The sequence below is a fragment of the Lissotriton vulgaris genome, chromosome 2_2 (assembly GCF_964263255.1).
Source record: "Lissotriton vulgaris chromosome 2_2, aLisVul1.2, whole genome shotgun sequence".
In the NCBI taxonomy this organism is placed as follows: Eukaryota; Metazoa; Chordata; class Amphibia; order Caudata; family Salamandridae; genus Lissotriton; species Lissotriton vulgaris.
Genome location: NC_141688.1, coordinates 105334901 through 105359285, shown reverse-complemented (window position 1 = coordinate 105359285; position 24385 = coordinate 105334901). Strand labels below are relative to the sequence as shown.

Sequence of the window (24385 nt, the reverse complement as noted above, 5' to 3'; positions counted from 1 at the left end):
TCTAAGAGGGTGGTGGTGTTGCGGTCGTTGTTCTTTTCAAGGTGAAAGTTGAGGTCTCCCAGAAGGATGTAATCTTTGGAGGGGAGCGCGTGTGGAGTGATGAAGTCCGTGATGTCTTCACTGAATTTTGCGCGGGGTCCTGGTGGTCTGTAGAGGAGGGTGCCTCTGAGTGTGGTCTTGGGGTCGATGTGGATCTGGAAGTGAAGGTGTTCAGAGTTGGCGAGATTGGCGTCAGAGCTGGTTGAGATGTGGATTGATTTTTTATGGACGATGGCGATTCCTCCTCCTGTGTGGCCGGTACGGTCCTTGCGTGTGATCTTATATTCTTCAGGGATGGCAATGGTGATGTCTGGGGCGGAGGAAGCGTTCATCCATGTTTCCGTTAGGAAGGCGACGTCCGGAGAGGTGGTGTCTAGTAGGTTCCATAGGTCAATGGCGTGCCTGTCAGGTTCCGGGACTATGATATGGGTGATGGACACTGAAGTTACCATAGAATAAGTTACTTGTTTCTGGAAAAAGGGGAGATATGTAGAGTCGCCGCTCTAGTTGTCTCACGTCGCGTGACGACTTGACGTGAGGCGGCGGCCATTTTGGATAGCGCACGTTTCGAAGCGCGATTGAGTCGGGTGCCGGAGCTGTGTGAAGCAACACTCTCGGCGCTCTGTGTGTGAATTAATAAATAAATACTTTCTGTATTCACCTGCAAAGAGCCTCTGTCCATATATATAAACCACATCTTTACAGACTCGAGTCTAAATCATGTTGCGTTAAGTCTCACTGATGTATTATTACTGTATTACTATTACCACGCTTGTTGCCTTATTTAATTCTATCTGCTTTATAATTTTAATCATGCAGCTTACTTATTTTTAATGTTAAACACTTTACCACGTTTGGATAATACTCGTAGCCATGGTAGAGTAATACAGCAATCGCTAAAAAAAAATGCACCATGCAATGTATATTGCTTCCATTCCATCCTTTCGTCTCCTGATTCTAAAATGGCCGGGAGAGAGACATACTAGGACGCATACGTACGTACTCTGATCTTCTTGACGTCAACTGTTACGTAACGCTACTCTCCTATACCGCCCACTCGTTCTCCTCAGCTTCTAGCTGGTTGGCTACGTAGTAGACGCACGCGCAGTGCGACGCTGCTTTTCATACTCGCGCTCTTCGGTGGCTTGCTCCGTTCTCTCCTGCTCGCACATCTGCAAAATGGCGGCTGCTGTCTCCGAGGGTAAGAAGATCACCGAGCTGCGCGTCATCGACCTTAAGTCCGAGCTAAAGCGTCGTGGGCTGGACATCACGGGAGTCAAGACCGTACTAATTTCTCGCCTTAAACAGGTGAGGCACTGTTACAGTCCTTATGCCGTTTTACAAAGGGCGAGGCCGCGCTTTCACCTCGAATAGCGGTACCATATGGGTTTGTGTAAGAGTTGCATGCTACGTGTTACTTCGTGGTGCGTTCTGTGCTTGGGGTGGCTATAGTCCGGATTTCCATTTGAATTCGGTTGGTACTGGCAGTTTGGTTGCAGCCCTCTCACCCTCCTGGTCTCTCGGGCATGACCGCCTCCGCGTGTGATGGCGCTGATCCTCATTGGCAACCTCGTATCTCGCTCCACCGGCCGCCATGTTGTGTGCGTAGACTTTATAGACTGAGGCGGTGCCCGCTGCCTAATCATGGGCTGAAACCGTGGTATCTAGATTTTTCGGGGGCAGGTTCCCATTGACCTTTACTGTGTGCAATGCGCTCGATGCTGGTGCGGTGCAATGGACTACCTATTCTCAGGGACGCTGCCGGGTTCCCTTGAGGCAGGCGCTACGGGACAGTGACTTTCTTGATTACATCAGGCGGTCTAATAGCAACGGTAGTCTTAAAGAACTGCCCCCCCCCCCCCGCAATTGTGGGCCTTCTTTAAATTAGTTTCCCCCGGATTGAGATTTAGATGGTGCCTCGGATTTATTTGATTCGTTTTTGTAGCCTACAACTAAAGCGCCATTGCTACTCTACATTTGTAGCCATATAACTGCGACCTGAGTACGTGTTTCTGAGACTGGTTCTAAAAAGGGCGTTGAGTGGCTCCACTTGCAACTCTTTTGTTTGCTTACAGTGAGCATGATGTGGGTAATGTTAGTACTTCGGAACGGGTTGGGTGCGACGCTAATTGAGCAGGCTTGTTCTTCAGCGAGGCTGCAGCAGGGCCTACTACGAGAGGAGACTGTGGTGGCATGATCTCAGTTTTGAGAGAATACATTCATCAGGTTAGCGAGAAATACTATTCATAGTTTGGACAGGCAGCAGCCGATTCTGTGCAAGGTAAACGTAATGTCAAACATTGACGTGACATGCCATACTAAACGTTAAAACAGCATGCCGTAACTTCATTCTGCAAAACACTGTGTGCCACATAATCTCTAATGTAACACCGCATCCCTCCTAAACTTGGAGTAAGGTCAGCTAACATAACGGCTACACAGGGATTCACTCTTTATACACACTTGACTTTTTATGCAGCTCCTCTCCAGAATCATTATGCAATGATATGTATTTGTACGAAACTGCAGGCACTAAGGACATTTGATCTGTCCGTTTTTTTTTTAACTCTTAAAATCGTAAGCTGTGGAGACGCTGTCGAGTTTTGTCCGAGGGCATCAACCTGATTACCTGCTCAGTTACTTATGTTCATGAACAAGGAACTGAACGACGTGCAAACAGCTGCAATAGCCTCAGAGATAATCAAAATCCACAATATCATTTTTACATGATCTTCGTTGAAGACAAAGCGTATTAAGTGACGATAGGGATGTTTTATATTTGATTGCATTTTAATTATTTATCTTGCAGTTTGGAGTGGACTTAATGTAATTATTTTTAATGGTAAAATAAAATGTTTATTCATGCTAATGAAAGCTTGATTAAATGTAAACACCGCTAGTTATTCAGTTGTTTACGAGCCACATACATGTTTGTTATGTTGGGGCCGGAACATAAGTTACAGATGTGACTCGCCTGTTGTCTAGGTTGCAAGCTGCGTCATCTTCCTTTCGTTCAGAGTACACTGGGTAATCGCCTGCTAAAAAACACAAACCGATTTATCCTGTGGTTTGAGATTCACTCCCCAACGTTATGGGGCTCATCAGAGTGCTGATGATTCCTAGGCATTGAGGTGATGAGGAATTTTATTTTTTGGCGGACTTTTAAAAGTGACGGTAATGTGCTGAAGAGTGCACATGTAATATTGGTTGCTGGTTGTGATATATGTAACAACTTAAAAGCAAAAAGTAGCAGTTGGAATGTGCACTTTGCCCAAAAGCATGGATTCACTAACTGTAAGAGTGTAGTGTGCTTGTGTACTGAGTTGCTGAATAGGTAGGACTTTAACTTTTAATATCGTGATTCAGGAGTTCCTTTTGCTTTCTCTGCTTCTAGTTGCCTCATTTGTTCAAGTTGGTTGTGGCGTCATATGCTACCCCCCACCTCCCCAATCCAGATGTTTCATTCTATTGGTTGCTGCGTGGTGCACATGGTTTGTGTTAATGGGTAAGCCAAATGATTGTCCATTGATCCACATGTGTCCTGGACCCCATTGGATGCCAGTTTACACTGTTAACTCATGTTTATTAGCAAGAGTATAATCTGCTGCCACTCTATAGTATTGTAGCTGAAATGACCAGAGACCAGAACAGCAAAGTAGACTTGTGTAGAATGTATTAACTTGAAGTCCAGATGATAGAACCCATGGCTAGGGACGAGCAACTCGGACTAAGGGGGACAGTGCAACTGACCCTCAACTGGCAACCAAAGAGTTCCAAAAGACTCAGAACCTCCAATGATGCATATACATTCTAATGCTTGCTTTAAGGAAATGGAGGGACATGCAACCATCACCCCCACTAATAAAGAAAAACAAAACAAGTTAATAATCTTTAAACTGAACCGAAAATGTCAGAACACTTTCAGAAACCTATTCAACACACTCCTAAGTAGTAGAAAAGAAAAATATACTTGAGTACTTCTATAACCTGTACACCGAAAACCAGATGAACATGCAGAAAAATAGAATCACTAATGCATTAAAAAAAATACCTGTTGCATTGCTTGAAAAGGTGTATTATTCTGCACTTTCGCACTGTTGGTGGAAAAATCTGTATTAGATTTCCCAACCCCACCCTCAAATTTGAGAAATCCTATGAGTGCATTCAGTAACCTGTACCAACAAAACAATAGAAAAACACAGTACCTCCGGAGTGCATTCGGTTTCCTGTGCCCTGGAACCCTTTAGAGAAGACATCAGTGTTAAAATAACATTGTGTTGTAACACCATCAAAGATTACGACATAACTCCTTCCTTCAGAATCTTGTACTTTGGGTGAATCGGAGAGAACTAGAGTTGGGATAACAGTGCATAGCTACATCACATCCTTTATGTAATTGTGACTCATGAGGATTAGATTTACCATCAAGTGCGCGGTGCGTCCTAGTTTTAGGTTTTCCGTAAAGTACGGATTCTGTTCTATTAACTTGTATCCGTGCATCAGAAATGGGAACAACCCTGCCCTTAATCCATCAACCCCTTCCATGCAACAAAACGGCGTTCCTACTCGCACTCAATTGTGAAAATAGATAACCCCTTTTAAACACCAAAAGGCTTCTTAATGTGAAGCCAGTTTCCAGTAGCAAAATATGCTGTGAAATGTCTCAAACCACCAAATTGTAGTTGTTCTTCACCTTTACACTTTTTTGTAACGAACATCCAGATGAAATAGAAATTTACTTTTCCTCCCTCTTCACATCTCAGGAGTGAATCCTGACTTAGAGTACGGGGAGTATTAATAAGATGTTAACCTGTCTTTAAAAAACGTCGTATCAACCTCAGCAGAAAGAGCAGGCTGAATCCCTTCCTTGAGAACTGTTTGCCCTCTTCACCAAGCCATTGACTAGTGATCATGCATACTTAACTGACTGTTTAATGTCATGTTTGGAGAGAAAATTAATAATATCCCTGGAAACAAGATGAGTGCTGTTGCTCTTAATATTTCTTTAGGAGTTCCTTCTAGGCTAAACACATTAAGAAAAAACCGACTGAATAGATAGGTTAAACAAGATGATGATAAATCCACTTAAGAGTGGCAATTGATCAATAGCAACAAACACTTGTTGCAGAAAGATAGTATTTCAATTGGGTTGGACAAATCCAGAGCAATAGTGCGCCATGGTTCACAAGTCACAGGAGTAGGAATGAGGTACAATTCTTACCTTGAAAACACCGGTTAGAGGGTTGCGCATAATGCTATTTATACAAGTATTGGAATATTTGTAAGGCATCAGAAACAGCTCAGAACTCTGTTCTCAAAGTACAGGATTTTTGTGTCCAGGTTTTAAATAGATCTAAACCTGCATAGATTAATCAAACTGAAATCCTTCAATTGATGTCTACGTATACTTTTGTACGAATAATCCTTACGGTAAATCTCCAGTGAAAAAAACCATAGTAACTACCTTTGTCCCCAAAAGCCTTTGGAGAAATATCTGGAGCTTCCAGTTTACAGATAGCATGCTGCAAAGAGTAGAAAGTATTATCGGACAAGATAGGGACCAATCAATGCATTTGTGTCTGCCCAACATGATTTGAAGCCGGTTACCAGCAATCGCAGCTTGACAAATGGAACTTTGCAGACTTAACATACTTTTGGTCACAGTTTACAGTAAGAACTGGTGGACTTGCTAGTGCAATACTGAACTTCAGTGTCAACCATGCTAAAACTCCTGCAACATCCCTGAACATCTAGATTGTGTTGGCCATTAACCTCAGTAATGCCCATAAATTTAGTATTTAAGGGCTCCTTCGAATCTTGTTCCTCAGATTTGATGACCTAAGAAGGACCGAAGACCCATGCAGCAGCGAAGGAGAAAGGTGACAACTGACTTCGCCCTAGCCCTACCGGCCTGTCCCCCGCTTCAAGGTACATGCTCACACAAACCAGCGTGTCCAGCAGCTAGCAACCCTGAAGAACCCTGGAGACCTGAGCTCCCTACTTCTAAGACTTTTCTCCGGTGGACACTGGATTTGTCTAGAAAGAAACCACCCCAAGGACACCAGATCCCGGTGGGTCCATGACATTTGTACCACTCTGCATCTGGCGCCTTTTGCCCGAGTCCAGGTTGTCCAATGACTCAGTGATGTCCCACTGGCGATCTTTGCCTGGGATCTAGCGATGGACTTCCTCTCCTGAGCTTGCCCACAATGCCTGCAGCCTCCTATTCAAATGCTGCAACCGGATCCAGTGAGCAACTAGACACCCTGGCACCTGCATCCCCCAGGCCTTGGAAGTGCCTAACTAATGGTGACCTGGCATTACCAAACGAGCATTTGCAATGCAATAGGTCTCGCATTATTAAAGTTTGAACTATTGGTGTTGCATTATTTAGCAGTGCCAATAGCTCACACTTAAATAATGCGAGACCTACTGCATTGCAAATGCTTGTTTAAGTTTGCCACTGTGTCCCTTCTTCCTTCTGCCTGCCTCTTCTGTATACAAGTTACTCTAAATCGTATGCCTATCCATCTTGAGCGCTTTTCGGACACCATAAATATCTTATCAATTGCATCTTGCGTATCCCTCTCTAATCACGTGTCAATAATGTGCTGCAAAGAAACTAGCGCGAATGCATGGAATAAGAATGAAAAACTAACTAATGGACTGACCGCTAACTTAGGGCTCCTGGGTAGCGTGTTACTCACCATAAAGCTCTTTGACGCCTTGCATGGGGTAGTAAGCGAATTATAAATGCAATTTAAACAACTTAAAACGTTTTGCAAACATTTGCATATCTGGTGGATACAGGGAATCTCTAGTTTGCTTTTTTTAGTCATGTTACCTTTGACCGAAGTTAAGGTTTTTTTTCCTGCACAATTTTGAATCCATCTCTGATGGCAGGGCAGGACTGGAAGCTTAAATCAACACTGCATTCAAAATGGGGTAACAGGAGCATAGTTGGGTGTCAGCCTGTCCCTTCCTGATAGCAGTATACGATACCAGCACATTGGGTGAGTTCGGAAGGCTTGTCCAAGGGGATCTTCTTATTTGCCAGCCCTTTGCGTGTTAGAGTTTTAGGTGACACATCTTGGTTTCGTTCACACATTTTCCTTTCTTTTTAAATTATATATGTTTGGGTCTCCGCTAAAACCAGTCGACGTCCGAGGCAGCGCTTCTTGAGGTTCTGCATAGGCCTAACCAGGAGGGATTACATCTCTCTGTAAAATAAAGTTCCTGGCGGCAAGAGGAAGACCAGTGGGCTGTAGGAAGAGACCTCTAGGGACTGTGAAGATTAGCCAGTTCCATTTAGATAACATATTTTGTACCCAAAAAAAACGCACTCGCTCGGAGGCACATCTGTCAACAAGGCACTCGCTGACTTGTGCAATAAGAGCGCCTAACAATGGTGTTCGAGGGGACTCTGCGTGTGCTTGTAATGAAACAAGTAGTCAGTTGTAAGTCCCAACAAGGGAGGCCTGTGTAAAAGTGCCACGTGGCGCAGGTCCACTTAAAGCTGTGGTAAACAACTTAACGCAGTGAGGCTGACGGAGCTGCTTTTAAAGCGATATCTACATTAACGGCAAACTGGAGCTTTTATCTCATGGCGCAAACACTTGATCTGCAGAGGCCTCTTAAGCCAGGCCTGCCTTCTACCACCACGTACCCATCTCCACGATAATGGCATAACCGCGTCCGCACTGGCCAGCTTCCAGATGGAGAGCTGACAGCCACGCTTGACAACCCTACCAAGTACATGGTAGCCATGAAGTCAAACCTCATAGAACACTCGTTATGTCGCTTTTGGGTGCAAGGGTTGTTGTGTTTAGATGAAGCCAGACTATGCTCTTTGATGAAAAATAACGATCATTGCGCTCCCAAAACCTCCCTTCCCTTTTTGGAAACCTACTGATAGCGCGGGAACTCCCTGCAGGAAGCCGTGTTCGTTTACGCGGGCACTAACAAATCCTGATTCTGTGCACACCATATCTTTTAGATATATTATATAGAGAGCCAGCTTCCTTCAGTAGACACGTTTTGTGAATGTGATAGTCTTGGTAGCAATACCAGACTAGAAGTATTGGTGGACTTAAAACGTTTGTGTAAATGTCTTTGAGAATGTTGGGTGTTGGTTTGTGTTGAAACCTAATTGTGAAGGAACAGTGAATTATGTTTAAAACTTTCTTAATCCGTCCTCCAAGGAAGCAAAATTGTGGCAATTACTTGATATAGGAAATGGGCAGTTTAAAGTTCTTTGGCGAGATAGGATGTGTAAGAAAAAGTCCTCTTTTTGCATGGTTGCCCCCACTTTTTGCCAAGCTGTTGATGTACCTTGTGTGCTAGGTAAGGCCTCTAAGTGCTGCAGCACTTATTGTGCCGCCCTTCGAGGCTATATATATATATATATATATATCTCAACTTTTTGTCTCAGTATATGTCGATACAGGAATAGCAATATTGGCCAGTTTGACATAGGCCGATCTACGGCCTAATATCAATGTTAATGAATTACATTATGATAACTTATCTAAAAGATGTGAATAGGGAGCTACCCTTTGACAGGAAAAGGATTGGGTCAACAATCTTATAAAAAACAGAGCTCCTTCTGAATTTTGTGAATTGTAGGTGGTGTTAAGGTCCCAAAGGGGACGTTTACATCAATGGGAGGGATTGCAATATTGCACAGGTTACCAAATTTACAACTAAGTATATGTCGGGCCCCAGAGTACCATGTAGATCATCATATACACAAAGAGGACGTAGCGTACTTGAACTTAAAAGTGTATATTGAGGATGGCAGGATTAGCACGACCTTGTATCGGAAACCTACAGCTGGAAACAGCACGCTACATGCGTCCAGCTTTTATCTGCAGTGTCATCAAAGGGATTTGGTGAAATTGTGCGAATGAAGAGAAATTGCACAACCCAAAGTGAATTTTTGAAGGCAAAAGAAGAATCTTTCCAAAGATTAAGAGTTAGGGGATACAGGGAGTCGACTCTCAGGAAAGAGGAACTTAAAGGCGAGAAATTAGAGAGAAGTATGTTAGTAATGGGGGAAACACGAAAACAAGGAGACCCAAAGAAGGATAGTATTAGAATGATTACAGACTACTCTGCAAAATCGTCTGAAGTTCTTCAAATTTTCTGCAGGAATTGGAAAGTTTTGAAATCAGACAATATCATAGGCAAAGAGCTTCCCGAACTACCCCTGATGACGTATAGAAGAGGGCCCACACTTAGGACACACCTGGTGAGGAGCCACTTCACCAAATATCCCAAAAGGAAAGAAGTAGTGACAGGATACTTTCCATGCATGAATTGCAAGGCATGCAGAAATGGCCAGAAAGTAAAGGAATTTAATATTCCTGGCAGGAAGACCCACATAAAATCAATAAATTGATGAACTGCAATACAGAGTTTGCAATATATTGCCTTACTTGTCCATGTGGACTTAATTATGTTGGGAGCACTATTCATCCCGCTAAGAAGCGAGTGCTGGAACACATGAGGGCAATTACGAATCGTGATATGGGGTATCCGGTGGCACGCCATTTCCAAGATGTCCATAAGTCCAATCCTAAACTTTTAAAATATTTTTGCGTCGACTGTATACCCAAGAGTGAAAGAGGTGGGGACAGAGTAAAAAGTTACGACTGCTAGAGTCCAAGTACATAGTTCAAATGCAGTCTAAGAGTCACACGGGACTCAACAATGAGGAGGAATTGTGGTCTCACATTAATTAGTACAAGAAATGCCCGGAAGTAACAGACAGTAACATGAACCAATTTGGCTGAATACCGAGAATTAGGGACACCTACAGACCGAGGAGGGGTGTGGGGACAAGAATATTGCGGTCACGAAATAGCATAACCGCGATGAGAAATGCCCATGCAGGGCTTGAAGGAATAATGAGGGGTGAAAAATACTCAACATGACATGTTTTGAACTTGAATTATTTCGAAACTAATGGTGTAAATATTGGGTTCATAATCTAAGATCCCAAAGAATTAATTTGAGAAATCACATGATTTGCCCCTTCACAGACATACACTACAAAATGGCCCCCACAGAATGTGGAAAGCATCATGATCTGGATGTCCTACATCGGTTTCTATGAAATAAATACAAATTTGATGTTTTGATTGGTTCCTCTCACGCAATGAGTGGTTTGAATTTTTTGCATTAAATTGAGAAAATGTGACCTCCCCGACATTGGCAAAGGCGTGAAGCCGAAACGAGTCTGTCGGGCCGTTTTGTTATCAATAAATAATTAGAAAATTTCCCCCTTGGGTGCGCCTCAATCTTTGCTCCATTGGATAGAAGGAGTTTCGCACAGGAATGAATATATATATATATATATATATATATATATATTCTATAACTTATGGGTTTTTCAATGAATTTCAATGGTTTTTTAATAGCAAATATCAAATGCTGTAAAATGTCAAGTACGTGGTAGGTAAAAACATTTTACGTTGTCGCGTCATATGACGCGCCGCTTTAGCGCACCCGGAAGTGCTCCGGTGCACAAGGCGCAGCTTCCCGGAAACGATCCAGAGCGCAGCGCGTAACGTAAGCATAACAGGTCATATGACTTGTTAATAAAACTTTTCATTGGTTCATTTTACTTGTTATTCTAATGATGAAAGGCTAGGTTATATGACCTAAAAATAACGCTTTTCATTGCTTTCGAACATTTTTTTTTCTCCCAAATGATGAAAGCCCCACCTTTTTTTTTCTCACTCTGACTTGTAAAGCAAAGGACTCAGATGCAGTTACAGTTTATCACTTACAATGTTCCAGGCTAATGTATTTTCCCGGGACATTTACAACTGTCCTGCAAGTAAAATATTCCTTTTTCAAGAAAAAGGGCGTTTCTTCCTCCCATGAGGGAGCCGTTGAGAAAAAGAGGCTCGACCTGCTGTCTTAGTCGCTGATAGGCATGAATATCAGATTCTTATCGATCACTTTATGTTGCAGGAGTAGAAAACACAACAGCCCTTGACCATTTTTCTTTACTGCGTTCCTGCGTATTATACCTTTTAACAGTCATGTAATTGGACTGCTTTATTTCACTTGCCTTTTACTGATTCGAAAACAGTGGCTATTATTCAAAACTTTACCAGTGTAGGTACTGCTACCATGTTTTTAAAAAAAAAACCTTTATTGTGAAAATGTCAGTATACAAATACGGGCCTATAACCACGTGGGCCGGCCACGGAGCAAACTGGAATCATATATGATGGCACATTTACACTGTAGAAGAACGTAACGGGCGACCCATTAGATTGCAAGAACTAAGGTGTCTACCATTTACGGAATCGGTGGACGTACATTTTATAATTAAAGTAAGACCGGGCCAGTTACAATAAAATTATCTAGATATACATTTGCGGGCAAGTACAATGGGTGACGTTAATTCGAACTTTCAATAGTACAGTAATCAATAACATCAGAACTTAATATCAATAGGGATGTCAAAATGTTCAATTCTCGTCCCTGCTCGCCATGTGCTTCAAAACTGCATACGTATTTCATGATATCAAGGTTAGGCAACCAGTACACAACAAGGAGTTTCGAGTCCCATTTATACCGGCGCCATTTTGGGCGCGGCCGGGCAGGTCCAGGATATAGTCAAACATAACAAATGAGGCTGACGTCTCTGAAGCAGGTGAAGCACAGCAGGACATAGCAAATAAACATGAAGTCTCTGAAGTTAACTCACTGCAGGACAAAACAAGTGAACCTGAAACCTCTGGAATAATTGTCGCTCAGAAGAACACACAAAACTCTGTAGTGTTTGAGGAAAGTTAAAACAGAAGAGCACTGTAGTTTCAGACACACTTAACACTAATGACTTAACAAAGATATCGTCTGTCTATGAAGCAGCTGTCATGTTCACAGAATTGACAAAAGTGTGCAGACACCAATGCTATTAAGAACACAAGGAAATCCCTAACTCATCAGCATTCTTGGAAGAGGTTGACACAGATGACATCTTAAGGAACAAAAAGACAAATTAAGGATAAGGAAGTTGTCACTTTAGTTTTTTCATCAGCTAGCGACAGCAACAAACACATTGTAATGGAGATAAGAGGCTCCGGATGGGTGAATAAATTATCAAAAGAAAAAGCGACTCCCCCCTTTAGCAGATTAGCTAAATCTTTGCGTAATTTGGGCATAAAAGTTCGCTACTGACACCGCCTCATGGGCCAACGGGTTTTGTATGCTTTTTATAACCCAAAGCCGCATAACAGATCATGTGACTTGTTTATAAAACTTTTCATTGGTTCATTTTACTTTTGGTTTCCTAATGATGGAAGGCTTGATCATATGACCTAAAAATAACACTTTTCATTGGATTAAAACATTTTTTTCCCCAAACGATGAAAGACCCACTTTTTTTTTTCTCACTCTGCAATCAAAAAAGGTTCCGTTAGATGACAACAGAGGGGACAGGCAACAAGAACCATCACTCAAAAAAGGGGAGGGCAAGTTCTTCCCTACCGGGTCACGTTGGGGCTCCACCGGAACTCATCGAATTGATAGTCTACAGTGTTTCTGGATGTTTCAGACTAAAGCTGGCGTCAGCATGAGAGCACCACCATCTCGTTGCTCCGTCGTGGCCATTCCGCAAGCAATCATGGCAGCCACTCCCCACCGGAAGCCTGCGGTAGTCGGGGGGCCCCCAAGACTTTTGTAGAATCTTCAAGGCTGAGGGGACGCTTTCGAGAATGGAGCCCAAGCCCTAGCAGACAAGCGTCCGAGTTCCAAGGTGTCCCAGAGCCATTTTAGTGGACAAGACCCAAATCCGAAGAGCCGGCCGCCATTTTAAGAGTCCTGTGGCAGCCGCCTATCGCTGCACCGCAAGAGTGGGAGCAACTCGACTACATGGTGAGCGAGACGCTGTAGCCGCAAGAGCGGGCGGTAAACAGCTGAATGGCAAGTGAAACGCTAAAGGGGCGCCCCACTACAACAGACGAGCCTCCACCTGGGGGGGCCCGTTCACGACGCCCCCCCCCCCCTCCCCTCTCCCCCCGGGGCGCCCCACGCCGTTTTTTGGAGCAGCATTGTAGGATACCAAAACCAGTGCGGCACCCAGGGGCCCATACGGTGCATACGTATCTCGTGATATTAAGGTTGGGCAACCAGTACACAACAAGGAGTTACGAGTCATTTATACCGGCGCCATTTTGGGCGCGGCCAGGCAGGTCCAGGATATAGTCAAACATAACAAATGAGGCTGACGTCTCTGAAGCAGGTGACGCACAGCAGGACATAGCAAATAAACATGAAGTCTCTGAAGTTAACTCACTGCAGGACAAAACAAGTGAACCTGAAACCTCTGGAATAATTGTCGCTCAGAAGAACACACAAAACTCTGTAGTGTTTGAGGAAAGTTAAAACAGAAGAGCACTGTAGTTTCAGACACACTTAACACTAATGACTTAACAAAGATATCGTCTGTCTATGAAGCAGCTGTCATGTTCACAGAATTGACAAAAGTGTGCAGACACCAATGCTATTAAGAACACAAGGAAATCCCTAACTCATCAGCATTCTTGGAAGAGGTTGACACAGATGACATCTTAAGGAACAAAAAGACAAATTAAGGATAAGGAAGTTGTCACTTTAGTTTTTTCATCAGCTAGCGACAGCAACAAACACATTGTAATGGAGATAAGAGGCTCCGGATGGGTGAATAAATTATCAAAAGAAAAAGCGACTCCCCCCTTTAGCAGATTAGCTAAATCTTTGCGTAATTTGGGCATAAAAGTTCGCTACTGACACCGCCTCATGGGCCAACGGGTTTTGTATGCTTTTTATAACCCAAAGCCGCATAACAGATCATGTGACTTGTTTATAAAACTTTTCATTGGTTCATTTTACTTTTGGTTTCCTAATGATGGAAGGCTTGATCATATGACCTAAAAATAACACTTTTCATTGGATTAAAACATTTTTTTCCCCAAACGATGAAAGACCCACTTTTTTTTTTCTCACTCTGCAATCAAAAAAGGTTCCGTTAGATGACAACAGAGGGGACAGGCAACAAGAACCATCACTCAAAAAAGGGGAGGGCAAGTTCTTCCCTACCGGGTCACGTTGGGGCTCCACCGGAACTCATCGAATTGATAGTCTACAGTGTTTCTGGATGTTTCAGACTAAAGCTGGCGTCAGCATGAGAGCACCACCATCTCGTTGCTCCGTCGTGGCCATTCCGCAAGCAATCATGGCAGCCACTCCCCACCGGAAGCCTGCGGTAGTCGGGGGGCCCCCAAGACTTTTGTAGAATCTTCAAGGCTGAGGGGACGCTTTCGAGAATGGAGCCCAAGCCCTAGCAGACAAGCGTCCGAGTTCCAAGGTGTCCCAGAGCCATTTTAGTGGACAAGACCCAAATCCGAAGAGCCGGCCGCCATTTTAAGAGTCCTGTGGCAGCCGCCTATCGCTGCACCGCAAGAGTGGGAGCAACTCGACTACATGGTGAGCGAGACGCTGTAGCCGCAAGAGCGGGCGGTAAACAGCTGAATGGCAAGTGAAACGCTAAAGGGGCGCCCCACTACAACAGACGAGCCTCCACCTGGGGGGGCCCGTTCACGACGCCCCCCCCCCCCTCCCCTCTCCCCCCGGGGCGCCCCACGCCGTTTTTTGGAGCAGCATTGTAGGATACCAAAACCAGTGCGGCACCCAGGGGCCCATACGGTGCATACGTATCTCGTGATATTAAGGTTGGGCAACCAGTACACAACAAGGAGTTACGAGTCATTTATACCGGCGCCATTTTGGGCGCGGCCAGGCAGGTCCAGGATATAGTCAAACATAACAAATGAGGCTGACGTCTCTGAAGCAGTTGACGCACAGCAGGACATAGTTGGGGCCAAAAACTACATCCGCAGGGCTAGGTGATAGCCTGGGACCCGCCTGGACAACCGGACACAGAGGAAGAGGCGTGTCAGAGGGTGCGGTAGTGAATAGGGTGAAAGGGTGGTGGCGGGCACAGGGTGTGATTCTCGGGGAAGAGCAGCGCAGATGGGGGGAGGTTTATGGCCCATACATAAGACAGAGAGCGGGGGTGACCAGTGCGTGGGGGAGATGCTTGCGAAGGTGGGGAGCCATGCTGAGGATCGGCGGCGTTCAGAAAGTGGGTCTGGTCAAGGCCTCTAAAATGGCTGCCGTGCACGACAAAAGTGTGGCATTGGAAAAAAGCAAGATGGCGCAGACAATGTTTATCAATACGAATTAATTTATAACTATTATTTTTAACAATATATTTACTCGCAGTGTCAAAATGGCGGCCAACACTTCCTGATTTCCTTCGAATCGAACGTTAACAGACGTCACGCAGCAAAAAAAAGCTCACGCGCAGCCGCTGGAAGACAAGTATCAACATATATGAGCATCCTCAGCCACCCTCAGAAAACATAGGGGGTCAGGATAAGTCTCCCGTACCCCCTTTTACCCATTTCTCACATTGTTTTTCCTCCATCTTGTAATTTAATTAAAACTAAACACAAAATGGCGAATTCCCGATTCGCGGCTCCAGTTTCCTCTAAGATACCCAGCCGGGTTCGAAGAAATACAGCACTCTATTACAAAACAAACACGTTTCGGGAATGAGATCCCTTCGTCAGTGTTCACATCAGAAAACCGCTATGCGGCACCTTTATCAGTGTTTGTAAGAGTCATCAAAACTAACAGTGGGCTTTAGCGGTTATTTCATTTATTTATATATATATATATATATATTATACTGCCTTTGCAGGCTGAGGGTTTTGGGGCAGAACAAAGTGAGGAGTCGAAATGGCACACATCCCTGTGTGCCATGCCTACAACCCCCTGTCATTGGTCAGCCATCCCTCTAGCGGTGGTGAGGGTATAGGCGCATGAGCCCTGTGCACCTACAGTGTCTAAGCCAATTATTAAACATGAGTGCAGTAATGCTATTAAGAGTATATGGTACTGGGAGTTATTACGAACTCCAAAGCACCCTAGGCTTTACTTTAAACTTGTAAGCTTGCCATCAAACTTTTCAGCAGATTAAACCCACACTGATGCCAGTGTGGAATTTAATGAAAAATGCACCCCAAACTAACTCTAGTGTCCTGGCTTAGTGGCTGCTCTCCAGCTGCCACCACCAGACCTGTTTCTGGGTCCCGAGCCTGCTGATCTCTGGTCTGAAACGATGCAAATCCTGGGAAGAGGTGCCAGCCCTTCTCCCCCTAGTATGAGCAGGGTCCTCGAATGAGGGAAGCTACAAAGGCGTGCCACCTTTGTGAGATACCCCAGCCATTTCTAAAACAGAATACAAGGTGTCTGATCTAATTCTGGTAACATTCATGTGTTGTGGGAGTCATTTGAGTCTTGAAAAATATGATCTAATTGGAATACACCATCAAAATGCGTCGACGCTCTTCTATATAATCAGTGTAGTGGCTGGAACTACAGATATTGAATAAAGTGCAGTGTATCGGGTTCCAGACTTTATTTTATTTCTAATACAGATGTGTTCTTTCGTGACAAATTGTACTATCTTTTTTGTGCACTCTCCACAACAAATTGTGCTGTTTTTCACTGTGTATTCTTGCTTTTATTATTTGCTTCTCTGAGTTTGTCTATAGATGTATCGGTGCTGCTTTTTGAGGTACAACTTAAAATACTTTTGTTTAATCTATATATTTGAAATTCTTGTGATTTTCATGTGTAACTTTTTATCCTGTTAATGAATTGATTTTGTACCCTTTTGCATCTGTTTTTAAGACATATTTTCTCGTTTTGGCCTTGGTCTGCAACTATGTTCCCAAGTGTGTATGGCAAGCGAGTATCAGTAGATTGTTTGTTTCCAAGTGATATTTACTATCCAAAAAAGCCTTGTTTTTTTCAATAATAGGGGAGGTGTACCCACCCCAAGCAAGGGACCCAATAGTCTTGACTTTTACTTACCTGTAACCCCCTAGATCTAGTATTTAGGAGCAACCTTGAACCATACATCCTCAGACAAGAACAAACCCGAAGAGAAAAAGGACCGAAGAAGCTGTGCTGAACTAAGATGACGCACACTGGCTTTGCCCTAGCCCTACCGGCCTGTCCTCACCTTCAACCTGCTCCAGCGAATTCCAGGTGTCCTGTAGCCAGCAGCATTCAAGAACCCAAAGGTCCTGCCCTGCCTTTAAAAACCAAGACTTTATCCCGTGAGCACTGGATTTACTCGCCCACAGACCCTGGCTCTGGGCAAGTCTGCACCCGACACCCATGGCCCAAATGGAGTGTTCCAACACCACAAGGGTGTCTCCCTGGCTATCCTGACCTGAGATCAGGTGATTTCTGACCTGCCTCGAATCTCCAATCCATGCCTGCAGGATGTCTGGGGGGGGGGACCATCTGACTGCGATCGGAGCCGGTAAGAAAAAAGCCACCCCTGCACCCGACGACCCACGGCCTTGGGTGACCCACAAGACGGTGTACCAGCATCCTTTATAACCAGTGGTCGCGTCCAAAAGATCTTTGAGGCTGCAGTCTCTGTTGCAACCAGAGAATCCCCATTGAAGTCAACAGGGCACCTGTCGACAAAACAGCACCCAGCCATCCCATGCCGCATTGGGTGCTAACTCTGATCCCTGTTTGCCCTAAGCCGGGAGCTTTGCTCCCACAACCTTGTGGCCTGCTTGTGAGCTGCCACCAACCGGAATCCCCATATCCCCCACTGGTTAACATTGGGCCTCAGCACTCTGCCACCAGAGTGCTGCTGAAGGTATTCTGAGTGCATCCTTGACTCTGGGGGAACCCTGGTTCTAACCCCAGAATACCAACTCCCACAAACAAGTACTTACCTGCAAACCATTAACTTAATTTCCTTCCCTAGGATTGCACTGAATGCTTTTCCTTGAATTCTTTCAGTGTGGAGTTGGTTTGTATGAAACATTGAAAAACTGCAAATTTACTAAAAGTGAGTTAATTACCTTTTTATCTAGGAAATGTCTGTGTGATATCTAGGCCTATCGCTCTGATTAGCAAAAGTAACTTAAAGTAATCTAAAGTTACATGCACTGTAAAGTAACAATTCCAAATGTTGACTTACTAGTAATTCAATCAACTGAATTTGAACCTGCATTCAACTGTAAATCACTGCATTTGATTTTGCAAAGTATTTCACTTACCTGCACCAGGCTTGGCTTGGTTCCAGAAATAAAAAGACTAAATATATATATTTTTTTTAATACAAACAAATTGGTCTGAGTTCTGTCTTTGAGTGTGTCACGACATTTTTTTTCTTGTCTTACTGTGTACAACAAATGCTTACACTACCCTCTGTCTTACTGCTCGTCCAAACTACCACTGGACTCTGAGCACACTATACCTCATTTTGGTATAGTATATACAGAGCCAGGGTCCTACATAATGCTTTAGGCAAATAAGAGAATTTATAGCATTTGGATTAAATGATCAAGGTCATAAGACATTAAACAATTTAGTTGGCTACTATATTCATGGCTTATTCTTCGTCTTAATATTCCCTTTTCCAGAACAAATTTAAGATGGAGGAGAACCTGGGTGTTGGACCAAGAGAGAGTCCCTTTAAAAAAAAGACTTTATTCGCTTTTTTATTTTTTTACAATACAAGGAGTATTTCCAGGAGTGTTGCATTCAGTTTCTTCACACCAAATTACTCTGATAACCTGTCGCATTACAATATTGAATATATTTTGGACTATTACTCAATCAGTATTACAACTTTTGTGGATTATTTTCATTTACCTTCCTCTTTGGTCACAATGATTTGAGTTTGTTTCTAGATAAATAATGTCTTTGACTCTGATGAAGCAACATTAGACTTCATTTTTTTCTTTATTAAACTGAAAACTAGCCAAGCTGTGGCAGACCTCAAATTTAATGACTTGGGCCATAGGTGTAATGTCCAGTTCCTCACAGGTAAACCTAATTCTTAATATTAATTTTTCTCTCCTTCTCCTTCAGTGTCTTAGTATAAAGCAGGACGTACTACGGCTGAGTTATTAGTTATGCTTCCTTTCAATTAATCAGAACATTTGTAAAGCACACTACTCACCCGTGAGGGACTCCAGGCGCTTGGGGGGGGGGGGGTGCTGCTACTGCTCAAACTGCCAGGTCTTGAGTAGCCTCCTGATGGTTAGTAGGTCCTGGGTCTGTCGTAGGAGGATTGGGAGGGTGTTCCAGGTCTTAGCAGCGAGGTGGGAGAGGGTTCTGTCGCCAGTGGTCGCTCTTCGGATGCGGGGGACAGTGGTGAGGCCGACTGAGTGGAGCTGGCGGGGTTAGTTTTATTTTTTTACTTTAGTTCAGTTCTTTCCTGATGTCAGTGATTGAGAGCACTTCGAAAGTGTTGACTGTTTACACTGAGTAGGTCTAAGGATAATAAAAGTAGATGGGAAATTTGCACATTTCTCTGAATCTTTCTCTGCCACAAACCTACTTACCCTTTTTTCTGGTGTGGCCTTACCCTCCCACCTTAGAAATACTTTTTATACACGTCAGCCTATTTCTTATTTTTTCTAGGGTTAGAAACGAGTAGGACTATACATTTGTCAGGGTTTAGAAACCTACTGCGTTTAAATCCTGAGCTCGGGACACCCCCACGCCGCACGGCTCTCCAGCTGTAGGCGAGTCTGTGCCCAGCACCTCAGGTCCGCCCTTGACCTCTGTGCCCCCTTGCTGCTGCTCGTTCTTCCTTCAGTTTTTGCCCTTCTGTGCCCCTGTTTTGTTTAGTTTTTCTATTGCACCGTAACTGTTTTTTTTCTGTAGGTTAGCGATTTTGCCGCTTGTGCTCCTGGTGTGCCCTCCCCGCCGCTGTTACATTGCGGCCTGCCCCCTTTTCTTTCTGTGTCCTCCCCGCCGCTCCTCCCTCCCACTTCGACTTATATGGAGACCGCGCGTACGCCCGCGCCAGGACCCCTGGCCGACGCCAGACCACACGATGGACCTACGACGCCGCCACCACCCTCAATGCCTGCCGAACCCCCGTCTGCTATCTATCCACCCCGAGGCGCACCCACGGACCCTTCACCTGCCAAGCTTGCAAATACACCTGCCTTCGGACCTGCACCCGCCAAGCCGAGCACCAGCAGCAACCACATCAAGTGCATCCTGCTCAACACCCGCTCCGTCCACACACGCCGTCAAACTCTGGAACCTGCTCGACACAACATCATTAGACGTTGCCTTCCCCACGGAAACCTGGATGAACGCCTCCTCAGCTCCCGACAGTCATCCCAGACGGATACAAGATCACCCGGAGGGACCGCGTCAACCAGACTGGAGGAGGCATCGCCATCATACACAAAAACACCATCCGCATCACGACCAGCTCCGACGACACCTTCGCCGCTGAACACCTCCACTTCCAGATACACACCGACCCCAAGACCACACTCAAAGGGACCCTCATCTACAGACCCCCGGGACCACGCACACAATTCAGCGGAGACATCACAGACTTCATCAGCCCGCACGCCCTCCCCAACGCTGACTACATCCTCTGAGGGGACCTCAACTTCCACCTGGAGAACAACAAGGACAGCAACACCACCACCCTGCTGGACAACCTCGCCAACCTGTGTCTCAAGCAACTGGTGAACACCCCCACCCACTACACCGGCCATACGCTTGACCCAGTCTTCTCCTCCAGCTTGACCCAGTCTTCTCCTCCAGCAAGTACATCTCCTTCATCCACTCCACTGGACTTGTTTGGAATGACCACAGCTGCGTCCACTCCAGCTTCAGAAGAACCACGACCCACCACCACCCGCAACAGGTTCCTCACAGGAACTGGAACAAGATCACCGCCGACCAGCTCACCACCTGCCTCAGCCAGCTAAACTGACCCCAACGAAGCAGCCAGTAACCTCACACAGTGGATCACCAACTGTGCAGACTACCTCCCACCACTGAAGACCCCCCCCCACCCCAGCAGACACAGCAGCAAGAAAGCCTCTTAGTTCACCGACTAACTTAAGAACTCCAAGGAGAACCGCCGCACCCTCGAGAGCCTGGCGCAATGACCAGACCACAGACAACATGACTGCCCTCAAGCACGCCACCCGCAAACACCACCATCTGAACCGCACCACCAAGAAGACAGCATTCAAAGAACGACTGGACAACAACGCCCACAACAGCAACGAACTCTTCAGCATCGTCAAAGAGCTCTCCAACCCCAGCGCCGGAAACGACATCACTCCCTCGCAAGACCTCTGCGACTCACTCGCCTCGTTCTTCCACCGCAAGATCGCCGAAATACACCACAGCTGCGGCGCACCAACCACGCACCCAACCAGCGCCCCCCACCGCCACCCTCTGCAACTGGACCCCGATCCACACGGAAGACACCACCCGCACAATGAACTCCATCCACTCCGGATCACCAACCAACCCCTGCCCCCACCACGTCTTCAACAAGGCTGACTCCATCCTCTCACCCCAACTCCGGGGCATCATCAACGCCTCCTTCGACACCGCCACCTTCCCGGAAAGCTGGAAGCACGCAGAGCTCAGCCCCCTCTTGAAGAAACCAAACTGTGGACCCCACCGACCTCTAACTTCCGCCCCATCTCGCTCCTCCCTTTTCCTGCCAAGGTCATCGAAGACCGTCAACAGACAGCTTGCCGCCTTCCTCGAGACGAACGGATCCCTCGACCACTCGCAGTCCAGCTTCCGAGCCAACCACAGCACCGAGACAGCCCTCATCGCAGCCACTGACATCAGATCCCTGCTCGACAACAGGGAAACAGCGGCCCTCATCCTCCTGGACCTCTCCGCAGCGTTCGACGCTGTCTGCCACCGCACCCTAGTGCAGTGCCTCAGCAACTTCGGAATCCAAGAGAAGGCACTGGAGTGGATCATCTCGTTCCTCGCCGGAAGAACCCAGAGTGTCCGCCTCCCCCCATTCAGATCCGAGGCCACCAAGTAATCTGCGGCGTACCACAGGGATCATCGCTCAGCCCCACCCTCTTCAACGTCTACATGAGCCCCATCGCAGCCATCGCACGCCAACACAACCTCAACATCATCTCCTATGCCAACAACACCCAGCTGATCCTCTCCCTCACCAACGACCCAGCCACCGCCAGAACCAACCTACACGAGGGGGTGAAAGACGTCGCCGAGTGGATGAAGAACAGCCGTCTGAAACTGAACTCCGACAAGATGGAAGTCCTCATCCTGGGATCATCTCCCTCCGCCTGGGACTACTCCTGGTGGCCCCCTGCCCTGGGCACCACTCCCAAGACAACGCACGTAACCTGAGCTTCGTCCTGGACTCCTCCCTCTCGATGACCAGACAAGTCAACGTCGTCTCATCGTCATCATGCTTCAACACCCTGCGCATGCTCTGCAAGATCTTCCGATGCATCACCACCGAAACCAGGAAGACGGTCACCCAGGCACTCGTCACTAGCCGACCGGACTACGGAAACACCCTCTACACCGGAACCACAGCCTAACTACAGAAAGACTCCAGCGCATCCAGAACGCCTCCGCACGACTCATCCTGGACACCCCCCTACAGAGCCACATCTCCGCCCAACTGAGACCTGCACTGGCTCTCCGTCAGCAAGAGGATCACGTTCAGACTCCCCACGCACACAAGGCTCTCCACGACCTGGGCCCCAAGTACCTCAACAACTGCCTGACCTTCTACAAGCCCACCCGCCAGCTACGGTCGACCAGCCTCGCCCTCGCCGCAGTTCCACGCATCCGCAGAGCCACCGGTGGAAGAGCCTTCTCCTACATGGCAGCCAAGACATGGAACTCCCTCCCCCTCCCCATCCACCTTCGGCGAACCCAGGTCCATCTCTCCTTCAGGAAGCACCTCGAGACCTGGCTTTTCGAGCAGTAACGGACCCCTCTCCCCCCAGCGCCTTGAGACCCTTCCAGGTGAGTAGCGCACTATACAAATGTCATGATTGATTGATTGAAATCCACAAATCTCAAATATGCACAACCTTGCAGACTGAGACAAACTTGCACTCAATAGCTTTGATAATTGGACCCATAATCGTGAATGTTGAACATCTATCGCTGGAGAAGAGGTTTTAATGTCTGTTTTACGCTTGGTTGTACCACTAACATTTTTTATTTTTTTAAACCAATTTTATATTTTGTCACGATACATATAGGCTGCATAGCTCCGTAACCCGGAGACTGTTGCACACATCGATTATACAACAAAAATGACGTTTACGTTTAGTCATGGCAAGACCATGGAGTGACCTAATTTCTGTCTGGTGGCGTTCTTGTGGTAGGCGTTGCTTCATTTACATTCTCAAGCTCCTATGTTTTTGTTATGCGTATTTGAAAAAGGAGCTTAGGCTGCTGTTCTAGATTTGCAGTAAGACCTGTTCCCCTCTAAACGGTCACAAGCAAGGATCGACTGGTCCATCACTCTTGATTATCTCCACTAGCTTACAGGCTGCTGGTTCAAGGTCCCCATTGTCAACCCGAGCTCAGCTCCATAGGTCCAGCCAAAGCAAGAGTAGGGAGTGATCATGCTTGGGGTGCAGGCAAACATGTATTTATCGCAGTATGGTGGTGACTGACACCCCTGTCCATTCTTAGTCCATTTCTATTAAAGTATAAACACAAATACTTTGTTTCAGTGCCCTGTGAAATTTGTGCCATATGTTAAAGAACTTTTAATTTTGTTTAGGCTGTTGAAGACGAAGGAGGTGATCCTGATAATATTGAAGTAGTTGCTACTGCAGAGAATTCTGCAAAGAAAATGACTAAAGTCAAAGGTAAGTTGAATGTAGTAGCTCTAAGGCATGTTCATAGGTAAATTAAAGGTCACAAGTGTTTTGTTTGTACTTCTTTAAAAATAACAGAGCATGCGTGCTGTCAAACGTTTGCCCAGGGGTCACAAACTACAGTTTGTGATGTGACCGATGGTTGCAGGGTGGCGGTAGTGGGTCTGTGTGAGTTAGGGATTGTGCAAGTAAGTCTAAAACCATGTGAGACGGGCAAGCATTCATTTGCTGGTTTGCTGGAGGGCGCATGTAAAGGTCAAGCGGCCCCTGTGCCGTACTGTGCGTATCACTGGTACAGAGCATTCAATGAAAGCTTAACAGCTGATTTCTCATAAGTGAATCCTGCAGTACTATGAAAAAACTACGTTGAAATAGCTGCTTGGGAATTGTGAGATTTCAAAATGGAGATTATCAATGTTTGAACGTTATTAAAATATGTGAAATCACCACGTTGGCCATAGTATAGAAGTACCAATCCTACTAGAGTTTTGGGCTTCTTCCATGACCCCTTTTGCCAGTCTGCCATGAGCCATACCTTTTAGCTGGGTACCACCTCAGCCATTCCTTTCACAACT

At 45.8% G+C, this 24385-nt stretch overlaps 1 protein-coding gene across 4 annotated transcripts in view; it reads left to right on the top strand.

Moving 5' to 3' along the window:
- The first annotated feature begins 1116 nt into the window (after positions 1-1116).
- Positions 1117-24385, top strand: part of SLTM (SAFB like transcription modulator) — a 225770-nt gene continuing 202501 nt past the window's right edge. For 2 of the 4 annotated variants that reach the window (XM_086959379.1, XM_086959378.1), the window contains exons 1-2: positions 1117-1347; positions 23714-23801. In XM_086959379.1, the coding sequence (XP_086815505.1) occupies positions 1219-1347; positions 23714-23801 (217 nt within the window). In that variant the 5' untranslated portion in view covers positions 1117-1218. The remainder of the gene's footprint in view (positions 1348-23713; positions 23802-24385) is intronic. The other 2 variants (XM_086959377.1, XM_086959380.1) reach the window with 2 other exon arrangements.